Here is a 20,000-nt window from a genome sequence, read left to right on the forward strand (position 1 = left end):
GTCTTGTTTTCCGACTGGTTTCTTCAGTCGTTAGGCACCGATTTTGTGTCGGAAACTCTACAAACATAAAATGTCAGTCTCAAATTGGCACGTGTGAACCCGCCTTAATAAATTAAAGTAAAAAAAAAATCCAAATCAATGTTTAACCATGTCCACTATGGGCGTCGGTAGGCCTGTTTTAGGGAGGCTGAAGCCCCCTAAAATTTCTTAAGCCCCCCTAATTTATTTTGTAATTTTTTTTATCAAAAGTTCATACAAATTCAATGCAAATATGCTTATGTAATTCTAATACAGCGCCAAAAAATTTGTAAATAAAAAATCTTGCAAGTGCAAAATTTCTGAATGAAGGAGGTTGTGCACAGACAACCTATCTTTGTGTAGACATCCAGCCTGTTTTCCAGGCAAGAAAGTTTCTTCCCACCAGAACCTCCTCTGTTTTCAGGGCAACTCTGTAGTACTTTGAAAGTTCATTTATGCTGCTATCATCCGTGCATCGTTTCCCTGTTAGCAAGTTGCTTAGTAGCTTTTCCATGCAACAACACTGTCCGTATGTCTTCGGGCCATCTCATGCTCACCAAAGATGACTATAGCTTTTTCATTTCCAGTTTCAACCATTTAGATTTCTTCAGCGTTTGTTGTGTAATTCTAATACAGTGCCAAAAACTTGTGAGCGAAAAAAATCTTAACAAGTACAGAAATTTTTCGCTCGAGGGCTTCGCGCGTGAATCTCCTGGGGGCTAAGCCTCCCTGTTCTTAGTGACGCCCCTGATGTCCACTTGTAAAGTCTAATTCTGGTAACATTTCATATAAAATCGCCAGAACAAGTGACATGTGTGGCGAGTTTTTGTTACAGTTTGCAGCGTCTACATTGAAATATCACTGATACAGTATATGTAAAGTCGCCAGGCATCACTCATCCAAATAAACTTATTATCATTATTATTATTATAATTTTATTTATTTATTTATTTAATTTTTTTTTTTTTTTACCTTTTTAAGTGTACATAATAGAGTGATGCATAGCTCTTTGTTTAGTTAAAGGACTACATTTTGGAGTGAATGCATTATGATTTATTGAACTACTCAACAAATACAAGAAAATGGCAAAAAAGAAAAAGTGTGGCGACTTTTAATGAGTTGAGGGTCACGGTACTGGTAGTATTACACATCCATTGACAATAGTGTGGCGCTGTAAATATTACTGGAAACTCAAGAGGGGTCTACGCTGGAAGCGTGTAGCTACACTAAATATTTAATCAATATTTTTTGTATATACTCCTTTGTGAAGAAAACATTATTAAAGGGAAGTAATTAAAACTGTCAAAAGGGCACTTTCCTCATATAGTCGGCCCTCCAACTGTCCTCGTTTCCCGGCTTCCCCTTCGCAGCTCTTTCACGACGTCTACATTAGCCTCTTCAGTACCATGACACATTTCCATATTCATTCTGGAGACTATTTGGTGATTTTATATAGATTCAGAAACTCAAGTGGGGAATTTAAATAGTGAAGATTCTGGCCATTAATCTTCTGATCCCCATAGACCCTTCCTAATGTCAATAAAATTATCTAATTGTACACAAATCTTAAAGTAAAAATGCGTCCCAGCACTGAAGGGGTTAAGACATTGCTTCGATACACATGCACAAGAAGTTCACTAAAGGCGGTGTCACACTAGCAATTTTTCCGTCGATTAATGCGATTTCCGTCTATTTCAACGTTCCGCATGAACTTATTGCATGAATTTGTCAGACGATAGGGATCGTTTCCGTCTGCAAATTTTCCACCTTTGTTTATATACCAAGACCAAGACCACAAGACTTGCACCTGCTTCTACGTGCATTGGTTCTACCACTAACCATGAACGCATCCATGCACACTTTTTGGCATGTTTAGCTCGTCTAAGTTTCGTAATACACAGTATTACGTTCAGAGCAGCGTATCTTTGCCGCAGCGTGGCCTCCATATTTGTTTACATTGTGTTGGCGGGAAGTGACGACGGGAAGTGACGACGAAACACCGTTTGTGTGTGACAGGCCACAGCCAAAATATTGTTGATTTTCTGAAAAACGACGAAAAAGTAGACGGAAAAAGTGCTAGTGTGACACCGCCTTAACCTAGAGTTGTAACGTGGTTTCCTGAGGGTGAGGTGGTCTGAAATGACATTGGCGAGTGACGACGTGAGAGTTCATGGAACGTCGGTCGTTGATTTGCAGGATGGCGTCAATACTTATGGCGTGGTTACATGTAGACCTGGAGTGGAAGCTCCTCCACATCTTCGGTGGCTTCTTCAGGGTATAGAGTTGCCACTTCCAACTTGGAACAACTCTCCATATAGCGCTGGTGACACTTTCCACTTTTCATGTCACTAAGCAGATTTTTTTTTTCATAGTCATTTTCTTGGCAGTTTCACAGTCAGGAAACATCTTTTTCATTAACTCAACCAAATGGTCTGCCTGGGAAAATGCTATTCCATGTTCTGCCATATATCCACACAACAATAATTCTGCATTGTTAACTTTATCTTTCGGGTCTTCCACTGATTTCTTTAAGAAATGCTGAATATTCACACACTTTTTCTTTGATTCATAGTTTTTTATATGCTTTGAGGTAACTTTGTGGCTTAACAAACCAGCTTTGTTAGGATTCTTTAGCTTGGATTCACAGACTACACAATGAACAACATTCTTATCTTTGGGGTCTGGCTTGATCCAGTCTTTTAATTCAGGGTCAGTTAACCAGTCCTGATTAAATGACTGGCTGTACCACAACTTCTGTTTCTTTTTCGGCGGAGTTTTATCTCCACTGGAGCTTGCTGTAGGAGACTCACTCATTGTTGTCACTTATCACTATGCCTGTTTAAGACCACGATCTTCACCAAACTGAGGGAAGTTGGAATAAGAACCCAGTTCAGCTCTCGCCCGGTACTTGCTACGATGGACTCCCGTACTGACTACTGAACGCGAACGAGACGCGTCTCACTGTTCTTCATTAGAAAAAACGAGGAGTATGAGATTCATATAAGGGTATACTTAGGTAGACGTAATTAGTAAGCAAAAAACATGAAACATTATCGCATTTTTTCCTTTGAATGAAAACTACAAGATTTGTTGGATTTTTAGGAAAAAACTACAAGACTACAAGGTCGAAGATAAAAATACTAGATCTAGTAGGAAAAAACAAGGAGTGGCAACTCTGGCCGTGGCTGGGTGTGGGGCGGAGGGATCCCTGTGTCGTTGCGCCCAGCGGCCCAGTGTAAACAAGGGCCGATAACACGACCACGGTGTGTAGTCACTATAGTCAGTTTAGAGTGATCTATGATCGTATGTTTTTAGGCCATGATAAGACTCAACAGCTTGACAGCTGAACGGAAATAATACTTATATTTCTGCAGCCTCGCTTATGTGAGCGCGATATATATATATATATATATATATATATATATATATATATATATATATATATATATATATATATATATATATATATATATATATATATATATATATATATATATATATATATATATATATATATATATATATATATATATATATATATATATATATATATATATATATATATATATATATATATATATATATATATATATATATATATATATATATATATATATATATATATATATATATATATATATATATATATATATATATATATATATATATATATATATATATATATATATATATATATATATATATATATATATATATATATATATATATATATATATATATATATATATATATATATATATATATATATATATATATATATATATATATATATATATATATATATATATATATTTTTTTTTTCCCGCCGTGTTCATTTCGTGCTACCTAAGAACAATCGTCTTCTACAAGATCCAAGAGTGGTACATTCTTTGGCTAATTCCTTTGCTATTCATCACCATAATTTTGCTTTGCATTTTTTTTTTTTTTTTTTTTTAGAAGTTTGAGTCATTTACACAGCTTGTCTGAAGCTGTTGACTGTCTTGCACTCAACCTTTTGGAACTTTTTTTTTTATTATTTACCTCTATACAGCTAACTGACCCTTGATTTTTTTTTTTTCATAAACCAAACATGACACTTAGCTAATGACTTCAGAAACATTTCCACACATATTGTTAACCTGTCACAACCACCTCTTTTCTCTCGGAAAAAAAAAAAAAAAAAAGTGTTGCACGGCTGACCATCACTCATTGGTCTAATGAGGATTAGTTCTATCTATCCATTCTGGCCCAAAGTCTAAACATGAGAAAAATACTGTAGCTGCTGCAAAGATGACATCATTGGAATTCATTTTCTCTCCTGAACAGGTCAGGTCCACTGACTGCTGTGCAAGTTTCTTACTACTGTATTTAGTAACCTCTTGTGAAAATTATATCATAAGCCTCACACCATTTGAGAGCACACTGCCTCCTGCAGTAATATGCAACAGTGAGGTTTCTGTATCAGACAAAAATAAATAATATTAAACAAATTTATTTCCTTTACATGTAGACTTGTGTCTCGGGTGAAGTATTTTTCTAAAAAATCACTTTGTACAGTAAATAATCTTCTTTCATTCATCAGTATAAAACATCTTGTGACCAACATTTTTTTTTATATGACACTGTTGATATTTGTTACAATAAGGCAAGAAATAAGGGAAACACCCTGTGGTTAATTTTGATCCCGGGTGACTGCGTTGAAGCTTGAGCCTGACAATAACATCGAGCTGTGAAACAAGGGCACTTACAACACACTATACTGAGGAAGACATGATCACTACTGCCAGAAGTATTAGAGAATATAAGTAAGAAAAATTCAATTGTAAATTATGATTGATAGAAGACACAAAAAATAAATGAACAAAAGATCCAGCAAATACCAATATATATATATATATATATATATATATATATATATATATATATATATATATATATATATATATATATATATATATATATCACTTTCAAAAATAATAAAACAAATATAAAGCAAATAACAATGCTACATAAAATTTTGTCATGCATGATGTTCAATGATTATGCAAAACAATAACTTAATGATGCTTAGAATAACAAACAGATAATGATGAGTCTTATTCCATTAAAGCTATATCATGTAATATTATGAAAGAGAACACTGGTCTCCATTCTAAAAAAAAAAAAAAAAAAAAAAAAAAACCAGACTGCACAAATGATACATCTGGATGAGATTTCAGTTACAGAATTAATGCAAACTTAACACCCGACAGATCACTAAAAGCAGTACCTTCTGCCCCTGTTCCAAAACTCGAATATTTCTTCAATCAAAGTTCTAATTTTAACCCGCAATTAACATTAAACATTTTGATTGATCAACCAAACTTCAAAGACAATCTCTTACATCCTCAATAAATGCTTTGTAACATATCTAATAAAACTGCTCCTTTACAACAGAAAAAATAAAAATACTTCCTATCATCATTTCAACCACCATAAAAAGGAGCTACTCAAGGAAGCAAACACTTCCACTATGTTGCACGGATATTATTAAAGATATTCATTATTTATATATAGTCTAATCTCTAAAGAATCCATTTCAGTAAAAAACATAGTGTTTAACCATTAACAATAATAAGGCCACTGTACTGTACATATTGAGAAAAGTTCCTACAATATATGCTACAGACACCAGTGCTGCATAATTTATACAGCAGGGTCTACAGCTGAGTACTGTTCTTGAGTCTATTTACACAAGAGCATCAGTCAACAACAATGTGTATGTACGACTCCGTCCACAGCCAGTCCAGTCACTCACAACACACTACCCACCCAATGGCAATACAAGACATGCACATAATTGCAAAATTTGATTGGCATACTTTTCATGTTGAAGTCAACCATAAACTTGAAAAGATATTTGTTTACTTGCTACTGTAGAGATATAAAATTATTCTATAAAACAAGCAAGCAAGCTCAAAGCAGCTTACAAATTTAGCAATAAGTATTTTGCTGATGGTACAAGGTTTAAGAGGGTGGATGATGACTGCTGGTGTAGGTCTTCTGGTGTGGACAGAAAATTATATTGTAATATCTGGGGTTGGGCAGGTAGGACACGGAACATGAGGTCAGCAGATCACGGCACTCGTTGTAATGGGTGAAGAATGAAAGAGGTAAACTTTAGGCAAGAGGTTGCATCTATGTCTTATACAATTTTCTTTTCTTTAAATAAGCTAAGTTACTGACATGCTTCAAACATTTAGGACCCCTCTGATTTCCCACAAGACACAGGGAGCCACAAAGTAGCACCACGTGTCTGTCCCCTGGGTATGTAGCTCAGTGGGAGGACTGCACGCACCACTGAATAGATCCTGATGAAAGACTGAAAGACTGACACAGTTCTATTTATTATGTCTCTGTTATCACCAAATTAAAATTTTGACTGAGAGGTGTTACTGGAAAAAAAAAAAAAAAAAAAAAAAAATCTAAATTAATAAAGATATTTCATGTTTGTTTCCTTCATGAAGTAGTCTGCTCTTAACAGCCTGATCAACGAAATGAACTTTCCAATGACATGATATCCTCCCATAAGTTGTTCATGATTTTGCCCATTATCACAGAAAACAGTTAGTTTTAAAGCACCAATATTTCTAAAAAAAGCATGGATACTACTGACAGTGGATATTGTAGGAATTACATGCCATAGGCTAGACCTCAGACATTATATGAAAAGTTTATGAAAATTGCAAAACGCCCAATTACAGTTGTCATGTAAATAGCTAAGAAAATTGATAAAAATACAATAAATCACATTACAATATATAAAATGCTTCTATCTAACTATCTACCTATCTATATATATATAAGTATATATATATATATATATATGTATATATGCTACACCTATGTAACAAGATTTATGGACAAAAAGATAGCATTGCAGGAAGAAAGGCCATGTTTGCTACTGGACGTTCACTTGTCAGTAAATTATGCACGTGACCTGCTGCCTGAATTATCATTATTATTGTTATTATTATCACTGTCACTCAAAATGTGATAGCACTGTTCAGTTCTTGGCGGTGAAAAATGGTGCAACAGCTAGTTACAGCAGACACTTGGACCCGCCCCTTCCCGTTTCAGAAAAATTAGTATCCCCAATCACCCACCATAACTTAGCATAAACGCTGTGATAGCTACTCTAACAGAATGAAAAGAGAAACTAAGCAAGAATGGAGGTTAGGCATTATTGAGGTATCCTAGAAACCTAGAAAGAATATCAAAGCAATGATAGCAGAATGCCTACCATCAAATGGGAAATAAAGATATGGGAAAACTCGGCATTGGCACACAAATTTTTTTGTTCCGAAAATAGTAAAGCACACAAATATGCCTCTATATATCTTAGGTAAAAATTATTAAAAATAGCAGCTGCATAACATCATACAGTTGAAATTATGACTGCTCTATTATACATCATTCCATGATATGATGACACTGAGTGGGAGTCTCATCTTGGCACTTGTCTGGTAAAACCTGCTAAGCCTTCTGCCCAGCACATTTACACAAGAATTATTTCATCATGTACTGCTGGCATCAAATGCTACAAACTGATGAAATAACAGGATGGTGAGGGAAGGTATGCTCAGACATTAGACACAGATTGTCTGCACCACTGGTTGTCACCTAATCACTGTTTTGAATCCATCATGATGAAACAGACATCACCATAATGGAAAGTCATCTAAGTTCTCATTGCCCCACTTTCATCCCCAACTAGCTCCAATCATAACTGGTTGTTTGACACCAGTCAATCTTCCTCAATGTCTGGGCTTGTTGCTGTACAATAATGGTAGCTTCCTCAGTTTTATTCAGTTCTAGAGATGCATTGTGGATGTCTCCAGCCCTGAGTACCCTGACCACATGGAAGGCAAGCTAGCTTGGGGAGCAGGGGTATCTGTTTAGGTGGGCAGTGGTTGAATGGGGGTTAGGAGATTTGGGCCATGACAGGAGGGAAGAGAGCTCTCTTTATGAGCATGCAATCTCTTCTGGCATGTCCTGCCTGGTCACTGCTCCCTGCCCTCATGATGGTCCATCCTTGCTTTCCTCATAGTCCTTCTGGTATTGCTGCTGCTGCTGTTGTTGCTCTTGCTGATGCTGTTGGGATATTAAGGGTGGAGGCGATGGTTGAACTTGAGTCATGGGTCCCTGGCTTATCTGGGTAAGAACCTGGCCCCCTTGCTGCTGCTGTGTTGGAGTTTGTGAATTTAAAGGATTGTTGCAGTTTCGTAGCACACTGTACACATTATCCACTTTGCTCAAGGTTTCCAGGAAAGGTACAAGGTCCATTAACTCTGAATCACTCATGTCATCAAACCATGATGAAACAGGAACCTGCAAATATGGAAAAAAATATATTATAGGATTTCTACATTGTTGTGTATGATGTAACATCAGTGATCCTCTAAAAACAATTGCTAAAAAATTCCAGTTCAGATTGATCATCTCCATCTTTGAAACCCTTTCCATGAGATTTTTAATATTGCAAAACATAAAACTCACCACTTGTACTTTTCTACTATAATACATGAATCAAAAGAGAAACATTTAAGGTAAAATAGAAAATTGCACTTACAGCATTGTCAGGATGGAAGATGTATGATGCAGGTGAATTGTCCATAATGACAACTTTATGAAGATCTCGGCCTAAACGACTTAAATCCTTGACATAATTGCCTCGGTGGAAGACACAGGATTCTCGGAACAAACGGGCTCGAAACACTCCCCATTTATCCAGAAGGTTTGCTACAGGATCAGCATACTGAAAACCAAACACCATGTAACTGATATGCAGTACCTAGACAAACAAAGATAAATGACAACAAGTTAAGTGAAGAACAGCCCATTAAGTTATAGTTACATCAAATGTATTTTATGAGATATCTTCATTAAGTATGTAACTGTAGACAAATTCATCTTGGAATATAAATTTGGTGCAGTAATTCCCCGCACTTGGCGAATCTCAGCTTGGCGGTAGGGTAGCCACACACCACTGAGTGCACGCTTGGTGATTTGAATTAAAACTTGGCCGTCCCCTAGTGGCTGGACGGCAAACCGCATGGCTCCCCGGTAACGTCAGACCTCTCTCTAAACCTATCAGAACGCAGTGTGAGAGTCCCCTTCAGCCATTTTTTTTGTGTTACCCTCTATTCTGCTAGTGTGGAAACGAATTCTGGCGATTTACCGCCAACATGGGCTCTACCAGTGCAACGGTGGGGATGAGGATGAAAGTGGGCGAGGGAAACGGGTGGAAAAACGGGAGTTACAGCCTTTATATCATGTCTTATTAGCTTTATTTATTGTTTATTGGTCTGTTTTGTACATGTGTATGTACATATGTGAAGGCAAAAGGTTTTATTTCAGCTCGAAAAATGGTATTCTAGGGGTCAAAAGAGAGACTTTGGCAAAACACTGAATGAGGCATTTTTTAGGCAATTTATGTGGTATAAAGAACTCGTGCTTGGTGAAATTTGCATTTGGTGGTAGTTTTGCCAGACTAATCAATTCGCCAAGTGTGGTGAGGCTTACTGTAGTCTTGAAAAAGTAAATATATAAATAAAAATATATGAATAAATAAGAGATTAGGACTAGATGATGTATCACGTTTAAAAATTGTAATGAATTCAATAAAAGTCTCTATATGGAATACCACATACTACACCCAAAATTAAATGCCATAGCAATACAGGTAAAACCAGGTGCTACTGAGGAATGCAATTACATTTCCTTAAAAAAAATGTGCTTCTTATGTAGTAATGAATGAATTAATCCTATCTGAAACCTGTTTTCCTATTTTCTGTTGAGACACAGCACCTGTCAAGGGTTCCAAAGTGTGCTGTGTGATCAATAACAGAGGGAAAAATATGATGGCAACTGTAAACACTCTTTATTAACTATCAAGATCATCAAACCTCCTTGAACGTTTATGATGGTGGTAACATTTAGGTGTTATTACTCCCAACACTTTCAGTATGAAGGATTCTGTTCCAAGTCGAAGAATGGATCTTCAGAAACTTAATTAGTTTCATTAACAAATTCAAAATTTACTTTTCTACAATCATCCAAGTTGCAAATCCTGAACACCAATGATGATGATTATTCTAATTTTGACATCAGAAATAAGAGATCAATTCACACAATGCGACATGAACTTATGATATGCATCTTGTTCTTCAGTAATTTATACAATGATGTGATGAAAAAATCTCACCTTAGCTAGACTAGCTGTAAATAGTACACACTCATACAGCTCTCCCATCTTCTGAAGGAAGTCATCCACGAATGGTCGCTTTAATACATAAACTTGGTGGATGGTTCCATCTATTTCGACAGGAACTATAAAGTCAGCATTACTGATTGGCTGCAATGAGGAGAAAAATAAGGTTTTATTAAAATATAAGTGGATAGTGATTAAGGACTAAGATAACATAAACATGTATACCAAGATATGAATACAAATAAAAATACAGGGTATTAACATTATAGACTGTGTGTGTGTGTGTGTGTGTGTGTGTGTGTGTGTGTGTGTGTGTGTGTGTGTGTGTGTGTGTGTGTGTGTGTGTGTGTGTGTGTGTGTGTTTTACCTATTTGTGTATTACAGGGCCCGAGCTAAGCTCTCTGTGTCCTGTCTCCTTGTCCACTCCTGTCATATCTCTCTTTCATCTGATTGACACACACCGCATCAACGACATCACTGCTCAGTTTATTCCACTTATCAATACTACGATGCGGAAACTGTATTTTCTCACGTCATTTAGACAGATGTCTTTTATTAGTTTTTTCCATGTCCTCGGAGATGATTACTTGTGGTCACCTTTATCAACTCTCTGTCCAGTATGTCAATCTTGTTCACCAATTTATACATAGTTATCATGTCTCCTCTTGTTCTTCTCTCTTCTAATGTGGTCAGCCCCAGCTTCCTCAGTCTTTCCTCATAGTCTAACTCCCTGAGTCCTGGTACCATCCTTGTTGCCAGCCTCTGTACCCTTTCCACCTTCTTCACATTTTTCTTCATATGCGGTGACCAGACACAAGCTGCATATTCTAACTGGGGTCTTATTAAGGTACATAATATCTTCTTCATCATTCCTTCATCTAGGTAGTGGAATGCAAGGCCAATATTTTGAAGCATGTTATATGTTTTCCAAAATATCTTGTTAATGTGTTTCTCCGGTGACAAAGTGTTTTGCAGTTACTCCTAAGTCTTTCTCCTCATTGGTCTCTTTAATTTTCTCATCACCCAGCCTGTAATCCCTGTTTGGTCTGTATCTACTTCTTCCCATTTTCATAACATGGCTCTTGTCTATATTAAATTCCATCTGCCACTCTTTACTCCACTCATATATTTTATCAAGATCTTCCTGTAACTTGTTACAATCTTCCACATTCTTTACTCTCCTCATAATTTTAGTATCGTCCATAAACATGTTCATGTAACTGTCAATTCCTACTGGCATATCATTAACATAAATCAAAAACATGATGGGACCAAGCACTGACCCTTGTGGAACTCCACTGGTTACCTTCTTCCACTCGGACTTCCTTCCTCTCACCACTGTTCTCATTTCTCTTCCCACTAAGTAATTTTCCATCCATTTTGCTAGTTTATCATTTACTCCTCCAATCTTCTTTAGTTTCCACATCAGTCTATTGTGTGGTACTTTATCAAAGGCCTTTCTCAAGTCCAGGTAGATAGCATCCACCCATCCCTCTCTATGTTGTAGTATGTCAGTCACTCTTGAATAAAAACATAATAAATTGGATACACGATCTTCCTTTTCTGAAACCAAACTGCCTTTCACTCAGAATGTTTTCACTTTCTAGATACTCACTCCACTTAGCTTTAATTACTTCTTCACATACCTTGCACAATATACTAGTCAACGATACTGGTCTATAATTTAACGGTTCCATTCTACTACCATTCTTATATATAGGCACAATGTCAGCTCTTTTCCACTCTTTCGGGACTATTCCTGTTCGTATGGAGGTTTCCACAATATCAAATACAGGGTTCAACAATTGATCCTTACATTCTTTTAGCAACCTCCCAGATATGCCATCAGGCCCCATTGATTTATTAATATCCAAATTGCTTATAATTTTCCTTACATCTTCTTTAGTAACCATGATGTCCTGCATTTGCTTTATTTCCGTAGGCCTTCTCCTATAAAATGCTCCTCCTTTGTAAACACTTTGCAAAAGTTGTCGTTCAAAATTTCAGCTATATCTCTAGCATCCTCATATACTTCTTCCCAGTTTTTTACCTTTTCTATTGCCTCCCTTTTATTTAGTTTTCCATTTATGAATTTGTAAAACATTTTGGGTCACTATCACAGTTTTCCACCACCCTCTGTTCATATTCCTTCTGTGCTGTTCTCCTTACTTCAACATATCTATTCCTTGCTGTTTTGTAAACTTCTCTTGATAATACATCACTGTTTTTCTTAAGTTTCTTCCATGCCTTTTCTTTGTTCTTTTTGCTTCTTCACAATTTCTATTAAACCACTGTTTATTATTTAAAGTCCTCTTTCTGTGATATGGCACAAACTTTTCACAGCAGAGTTATATAAATCCATAAATTTATCGTATTTCAATTGCATATCCCTTTCCTGGTATACCACGGACCAGTCAATTTCATTAAAGAACTCCCTTATATGGTTATAATTTGCCCTAATATAATTTAATTTTTCCTCCCTGTGTTCCACAATCTTATCTGTGCTTAATTCCGTATCCAGCTCAAAGCTTAGGACATCATGGTCGCTTTTCCCCAAGGGACATTCATGTTCAATTTCCTCTTTTAGAGATGCCCTGGTAAATACCAAATCCAACCTTGCTGCAACATCTTGTCCCCTGCACCTTGTTGGTGATCTCACCCACTGTGTCATCAAGTTATTTGTTGCTACGTTTAACAATTCCTCTGCCCACTCTCCACCGTTTACCACTTCGTAGTCTTCCCACACTATTTCCTTACAATTAAAGTCCCCGACTATCATCACTCTGTCCATTCTGATGAGTTCCTGCTTCATTCTGTGTGTGTGTAATTCACTGTTTGACCTGCTGCAGTCTCTGACGAGACAGCCAGACGTTACCCTACGGAACGAGCTCAGAGCTCATTGTTTCCGATCTTCGGATAGGCCTGAGACCAGGCACACACCACACACCGGGACAACAAGGTCACAACTCCTCGAATTACATCCCGTACCTACTCACTACTAGGTGAACAGGGGCTACACGTGAAAGGAGACACACCCAAATATCTCCACCCGGCCGGGGAATCGAACCCCGGTCCTCTGGCTTGTGAAGCTAGCGCTCTAACCACTGAGCTACCGGGCCGTGTGTGTGTGTGTGTGTGTGTGTGTGTGTGTGTGTGTGTGTGTGTGTGTGTGTGTGTGTGTGTGTGTGTGTGTGTGTTTTGCTATTTTCTCGATATAAACTACTGCACACAGTAGGAGTCCTTGGTACTGCCAAACCACAAGTTAATCTTTATCTTAAAAAAAAAAAAAACTTTTCCCCAAGTTGTTTTTTAAATTTTTAGAATAAAAATAAAGTTCTTCATAAGCATGCTATGACTCACAAAACTCATTTAATCCATTGTATACCTTAAACGATGAATGTACAAGAGTCTCATCGAGATCAATAACCATGCATATCTTGTGCATGTCTCGATGACTGACAGGTGGCAGGAGATGCCGCTGTGGCCCCGTGGGAGGGGGAATAAGGTTGTAGGGCGGGACATCTTCAGGGACACATCCATTTCCTGTACTGCTGTTGTCATTTTCCCCCGATACACAGCAACAGAACAAGGTGCGTAGGATACTCTTCTTAGGTTTTTTCCCATTTTGACTCCCTGAAAGAAGAAATTCATTACTTAGCATATAGATACTTAATTTGCAGCAGTGCTTTATAATTCAAAGAATAAATTATAACAACTTGCCAAACACACACACACACACACACACACACACACACACACACACACACACACACACACACACACAAAGAAAAACAAAGCTTATGATCCAGTCTCAAAATCTAAGGATCCTTGGGCAGGGTTTCATTATCATAATTTCTTTTTACATCAATACATTTTACACCAATTTTAGTGTTTATGATACATGTACTTTAACATGTAATCTATAGAAGAAAATATGTTACAGTATGATTTTTTCTTGTAACCAAATTGCATTAAGACAAAAACAATACTGTTTAAAAGAAACAGGTTTACATGACATTGCACGATTTAGTTGTAGACAGATCTAGTTTGGAAGATATACTAAATTTATCTGAAACAATAACTATATAAATAATCAAATTTCTTATCTGCAATATTTTGAGATGCTATAACAATTTCTCTGTATGGTATGAGGATAATGCTTGCCTAAAACTGTACTCTACCTAAACAAAGGCAACTGCAGTGTTTTGCTACAGCTGTCACTGTGCCTTGCCTCCTGCTGCACCTGCCATGCAACCCACACAAACCTGTCTGACAGCAAGTAGTTGTTCAGCCAAGTTGCTGCTACACAACAAAACACACACTGGGTAATAAGGACCTGAACCTCAGTATACAATGAAGTGGCTAGAAAATAAAAGAAAGGTCTGAATAAATTACATTACAATGATTTTGATAGAATTGTATTATTTTCAAATTTTCATGATACCGGTTTCATTATTAGCTCTTTCAGTGCTTGGTAATTTTTCTATCAATTATTATGTTCGAACATTTTTAGATAGTTTCTTAAGTATCCTTGTGGCCTAGAAGAGACAAAATAAATCCCCCCCTCTCTCTCTCTCTCTTTCTCTGTACATGTCTTTCAACATTGCTCTGAATGTGAACAAAGACCATCATAACAGGATTAACTCTTTGCTGCAATGAGATGCTGATAATCATCAAAATGTTTTATTATTGCCAAGTCATTACATAGTCGTATCTCAGTCAACCTCCTCTGCCAGTGTGCCAGTGAAGCAATGTTCACATTGTGCAAAGTTCCACATCCTGAGTCTAGTCTACTGATTTTGCTATAAGTGACTTTTTTGTATTCTGTGAACCATTCTTCAAATAATGGCAAGTATCACAGTATCTTTAATGTGCTCTAACCTTACAATGAATATGAATTACAATAATTATTTGTCCTCTTGACTGTGTCAGAGAGAGAGAGAGAGAGAGAGAGAGAGAGAGAGAGAGAGAGAGAGAGAGAGAGAGAGAGAGAGAGAGAGAGAGAGAGAGAGAGAGAGAGAGAGAGAGAGAGAGTTTTGTCATTAAGGAATTATTCACCCTTCATGTACTCCAGATTACAATTACAGCCTTGGACCTGAAGAGTACGGTGTCTGCTCTGCCACAAGCAAGGAATCATGAAAACACCTTGCAAACCACAATAACTTTTGCTACAACCTGTTGAAAGTTTGGATGGAATAATGCCAACATGTTTAAGAATGCTCTCCATTACACATTCATTTTGTCCCTTTCAGTACTGGGATGCATTTCAACCAGAAGATTTGTGTATGACTAAACCATTTCATTGACATAAAGAAGGGTCTATGGAGGTCAAAAGATTAATGGCCACAGTCCTTACTATTATAATTGCCACATGAGTTTCTGAAGCTGTATAAAATCATCAAATAGTAACCAGAATGAATATGGAAACATGTCATTATCATGAGGCATTTTCATATTCATTCTGGTTAGTATTTGGTGATTTTACACAGCTTCAGATATTTAAGAGGGGATTAAAATTGTGAAGACTGTGGCTATTAATCTTTGACCTCCATAAACTCTTCCTAACGTCAATAAAATGGTCTAATCGTACAAACTCGTAGTATTGAAGGGGTTAAGAACAACAGGTAAACACTAAGTTGATGTGTGTTCCAATTGGTTAAGCCATCCTCAAACGCTACTACACAGTGAGGATTCAAAGTTCCCTCACACACCACAGTGGAGGCAGCTCAGTGAGGCACACGGCAGGTCGGTTCTTGTCTGTACTCCCTCTTCCTGTCTCTTCCTCCATAATTAATGTTTTTATGCCATATCATTAATTTTTCTTTGTTATGGATCTTTCTCTTACAGCACAGTCTCTCTCTCTCTCTCTCTCTCTCTCTCTCTCTCCCGGCATTCAATTAATCAAACCTTCCACTCTTTGCAAATAAGCCAAATACAGACGTATAAATCATAGATATAATAAAGATTACGCATTACTCAATATAATTATGTAAAATGTTTTTTTTGTGTATCATTATCTTAGAGAGAGAGAGAGAGAGAGAGAGAGAGAGAGAGAGAGAGAGAGAGAGAGAGAATCATGTTTTCATCACGTTCCCATATAAAACTTTCACGAAGCTAAAAAAGTTAACTACACACACACACACACACACACACACACACACACACACACACACACACACAAAGAATTAACACCTTCCCCCTCAAGAATCTTCCTACACTCACTGAGCCAGGAAACCAGCAAGAAGCGACGCGTGGAAAACAACACACATCAATCTCAATAAAAGAAAGTAGCTAGCACGTAGGATGTTCAAGTTATTTGGCTCACATTCAGAGATTCATATGGGCAAAGCATTTCAACTAATCCCACCAACCTTTACATAGTTCGCTACTGTGCCGTATGTTGCTACCGAAACCGTTCCCTCTTAAAACAAGATACAAAACAAGACTCACATTTCATTAGCTCGGTTACAAACAGAGTAGGGCTGAGAAACTAACCTAGAGTCATTCAAACACCAACAGAACTACACATAACCCAACCCAAAATAAAGATAAATAACAAAAACACGCATGAAATACCGCCCAATCATCCCTGCGGCCTTTGAAAACAGAAGAAATGAGAGAATTAACCATTTCAAAGTACGTAGGCACCAACAACTTACGGTAGAGTGTTATCGTGTGTGTGTGTGTGTGTGTGGGAGAGTACGAGCATACAGGGGCAATGAAGAGTTGGTCAGAGGAGAGGAAGGTAATGTGATAGAGGGAGGGAGGGAGGCTGTACTCATATTCAGCCAGACAGGAAGGGATGGAGGGAGGGATGAGAGGAGAGAGGGAAGATAGAGGGTCGAGCCAGCCAGCCAGCCAACCAGACAGATAGACAGTCAGATAGGTTTAAGAGAGAGAGAGAGAGAGAGAGAGAGAGAGAGAGAGAAAAGTTTGTCTGCCAATTTTACAGATGCAAAAGATGAAGACAAATAGTTGTCAGAGAGAGAGAGAGAGAGAGAGAGAGAGAGAGAGAGAGAGAGAGAGAGAGAGAGAGAGAGATACGGAGAAGGAAAAAGAGGTATTTTTATTCCGGAAGATCATTGATACTGCATTTCATAACAAGAAAAGGAAAGGACTGCTCTCTCTCTCTCTCTCTCTCTCTCTCTCTCTCTCTCTCTCTGATGATGATGATGATGATGATGATGATGATGATGATGATGATGATGATGATGAGGAGGAGGAGGAGGAGGAGGAGAGATGATTTATAAGTTTTTCCTTACACAGTGTTTCGTAATGACATCAGAAGACGTCCCTCCCCCACCGCTCGCTCTCTCTCTCTCTCTCTCTCTCTGTCTGTCTGGCTACCGGTCACCAACACAGCCCAGCATTACAACACGTCCATCAGTTCAGTCAGTTCACAGTAAGTCTAATGGGCGGTGCTACTTTACTTTTACAGTGGCAAGGTACCGTCCTGTTTCTGTTGGTACTTTTCTCATGGTATAGCTGCCTTTTATTCTAGTTTAGCCTATTCATTTATTCATTTTTTTTTTGTGTGTGGGGGTGTGTAGAGGCTTCGTCAACGGCTACAAAAATGCATAACTATATTAAAAAAAAAAAAAAAAAAAAATGCTGGGAAAAAAAGTACACACGACAGAAAGAAAAAGAGAAGGGTTGGCTTAATTGGCGTTTCCAGAGAGAGAGAGAGAGAGAGAGAGAGAGAGAGAGAGAGAGAGAGAGAGAGAGAGAGTGAGAGAGAGAGAGATTCTTTCGCCAGATAGTAAGGTTAGAAAAATCACCGTATCACAGGAAGATATACAAGAGGAGGAGCACTGTGTTTGTTTGGAAGCGCGAATGGCGACTCACTATGTACAGTCAAATCTAATCATCCCAGTGAGCATTTCCCTCCCCCTCCCGTGACATGTGCAGTGACGTCACCCCTTAGTACGAGTCTAGGAAAGTCAGAACCACGTACGCTTTTTTTTTTTTTTTTTTTTTTTTTAGTTTCTTTCCTCATTTCCTTAACGCGTGAGGGAGACTGGCACAAGGACACACACACACACACACACACACACACACACACACACACACACACACACACACACAGTACATCGATAAATAGAGAAAAATAAACAAGATAACATAATACATAAATTGAAAGTAATAAGCAAAAAGAAAAAAAATACAAGTTTCTCAAGGGAATATAGGTTGGTTAATATTAGTATGACAATGGAATCTGTAAATAACACCAAATAATGAATTAGTACACACCAAGCACCACCATTGTCACCATCATTCATTACCAACACCAAATAAATAGAGAGAAAGACGCTTATGTGTCTTAATATGGGCCAAATATGATCAGTTACTAATTTAATACGGGGCTGAGTAAATATATATATATATATATATATATATATATATATATATATATATATATATATATATATATATATATATATATATATATATATATATATATATATATAAAGATGACAGATGGATAGAAACTTCATTTACTACTTAACAAAAGAGACAGCCACGTGTAGACCAAAACAAACTCATTACAGCTTGGTTATCTTTATCTTATTGTACACCATCACTAAGATCAACACTTCTTACACGTCTAAAGCAACAACAACAACAACAACAACAAACGTAACAGTGACAACACGACGACCTTTCCTCGACGCAGCTCGTCAAGGCAAACAGGACACACCATCCTCTCTTGCTGTGATCTCGTGGCCTGTCTGCTTGCTTGCCTGTCTGTGCCCCGCCACGAGATGCAGACAGCCACAAAAGAACAGAAAGAAAGAGCTACGGAGAGAGAGAGAGAGAGAGAGAGAGAGAGAGAGAGAGAGAGAGAGAGAGAGAGAGAGAGAGAGAGAGAGAGAGAGAGAGAGAGTTATTTTATCCATCAAATTTGTACGCATGAACTTCAAAGTATTTATGAGACTTAGGAATATACGAGTAAATTTAGCGAGAGAGAGAGAGAGAGAGAGAGAGAGAGAGAGAGAGAGAGAGAGAGAGAGAGAGAGAGAGAGAGAGAGAGAGAGAATGCGTATAATGGAACGCACTCAAGTCGCCAACAACAAACAATAGAGAAGAGAACATTGTAGGTAGAAAAAGAAATAATGGAATAGCAAGACGCCGTGTGTGTGTGTGTGTGTGTGTGTGTGTGTGTGTGTGTGTGTGTGTGTGTGTGTGTGTGTGTGTGTGTGCTAAATATAAAGAGGGTGTTGGCACAAGTCTACAGTAGGGAAAGCCGCCCCGCGCCGCCGCCACTTCCACCTCCACCACCACCACTACCACTGCTACCACTACCACCACCACCACCCATCCCCTACACACACACACACACACACACACACGGCCACATGTGCGAGCTTCCCCTCAATAACGAAAAAGCATCCTAACGAACTAGCCCGGAAAAAAATGTATAAAAATCAGTAAAATTCTCTCTCTCTCTCTCTCTCTCTGTATGTGTGTGTGTGTGTCTCGTCCATTCAAGAGGCAGTAACAGTAATAGTAGCACAAGGCCAGATATAGGAACCAATTCTCTCTCTCTCTCTCTCTCTCTCTCTCTCTCTCTCTCTCGCTATTTCACGCCGGCAGATCGTCAACAAAAGAGGTGATTCAGGGGCACTTTTTCCCTCTAAACCTTCAGACTCAAGTGGCAATCTCCTCTGGGCCTCCACGCGTGACCCCCGCCCATTATATACTGCACGGAGGGGGAAACCAGCGCCGCCCG

The 20,000-nt window shown here is 37.9% G+C and overlaps 1 protein-coding gene across 1 annotated transcript in view; it reads right to left on the bottom strand.

Annotated features, from left to right (window-relative positions):
- Window positions 1–4,494: 4,494 nt before the first annotated feature.
- Window positions 4,495–20,000, bottom strand: part of LOC123520609 (carboxy-terminal domain RNA polymerase II polypeptide A small phosphatase 1-like) — a 68,284-nt gene continuing 52,778 nt past the window's right edge. The window contains exons 2-5 of the mRNA XM_045283048.1: window positions 13,656–13,903; window positions 10,265–10,414; window positions 8,630–8,815; window positions 4,495–8,388 (exon numbers count right to left, since the gene is read on the bottom strand). Of these exons, the coding sequence (XP_045138983.1) occupies window positions 8,077–8,388; window positions 8,630–8,815; window positions 10,265–10,414; window positions 13,656–13,903 (896 nt within the window). The 3' untranslated portion in view covers window positions 4,495–8,076. The remainder of the gene's footprint in view (window positions 8,389–8,629; window positions 8,816–10,264; window positions 10,415–13,655; window positions 13,904–20,000) is intronic.

Source organism: Portunus trituberculatus, chromosome 47 (genome assembly GCF_017591435.1).
Source record: "Portunus trituberculatus isolate SZX2019 chromosome 47, ASM1759143v1, whole genome shotgun sequence".
Lineage (NCBI taxonomy): Eukaryota > Metazoa > Arthropoda > Malacostraca > Decapoda > Portunidae > Portunus > Portunus trituberculatus.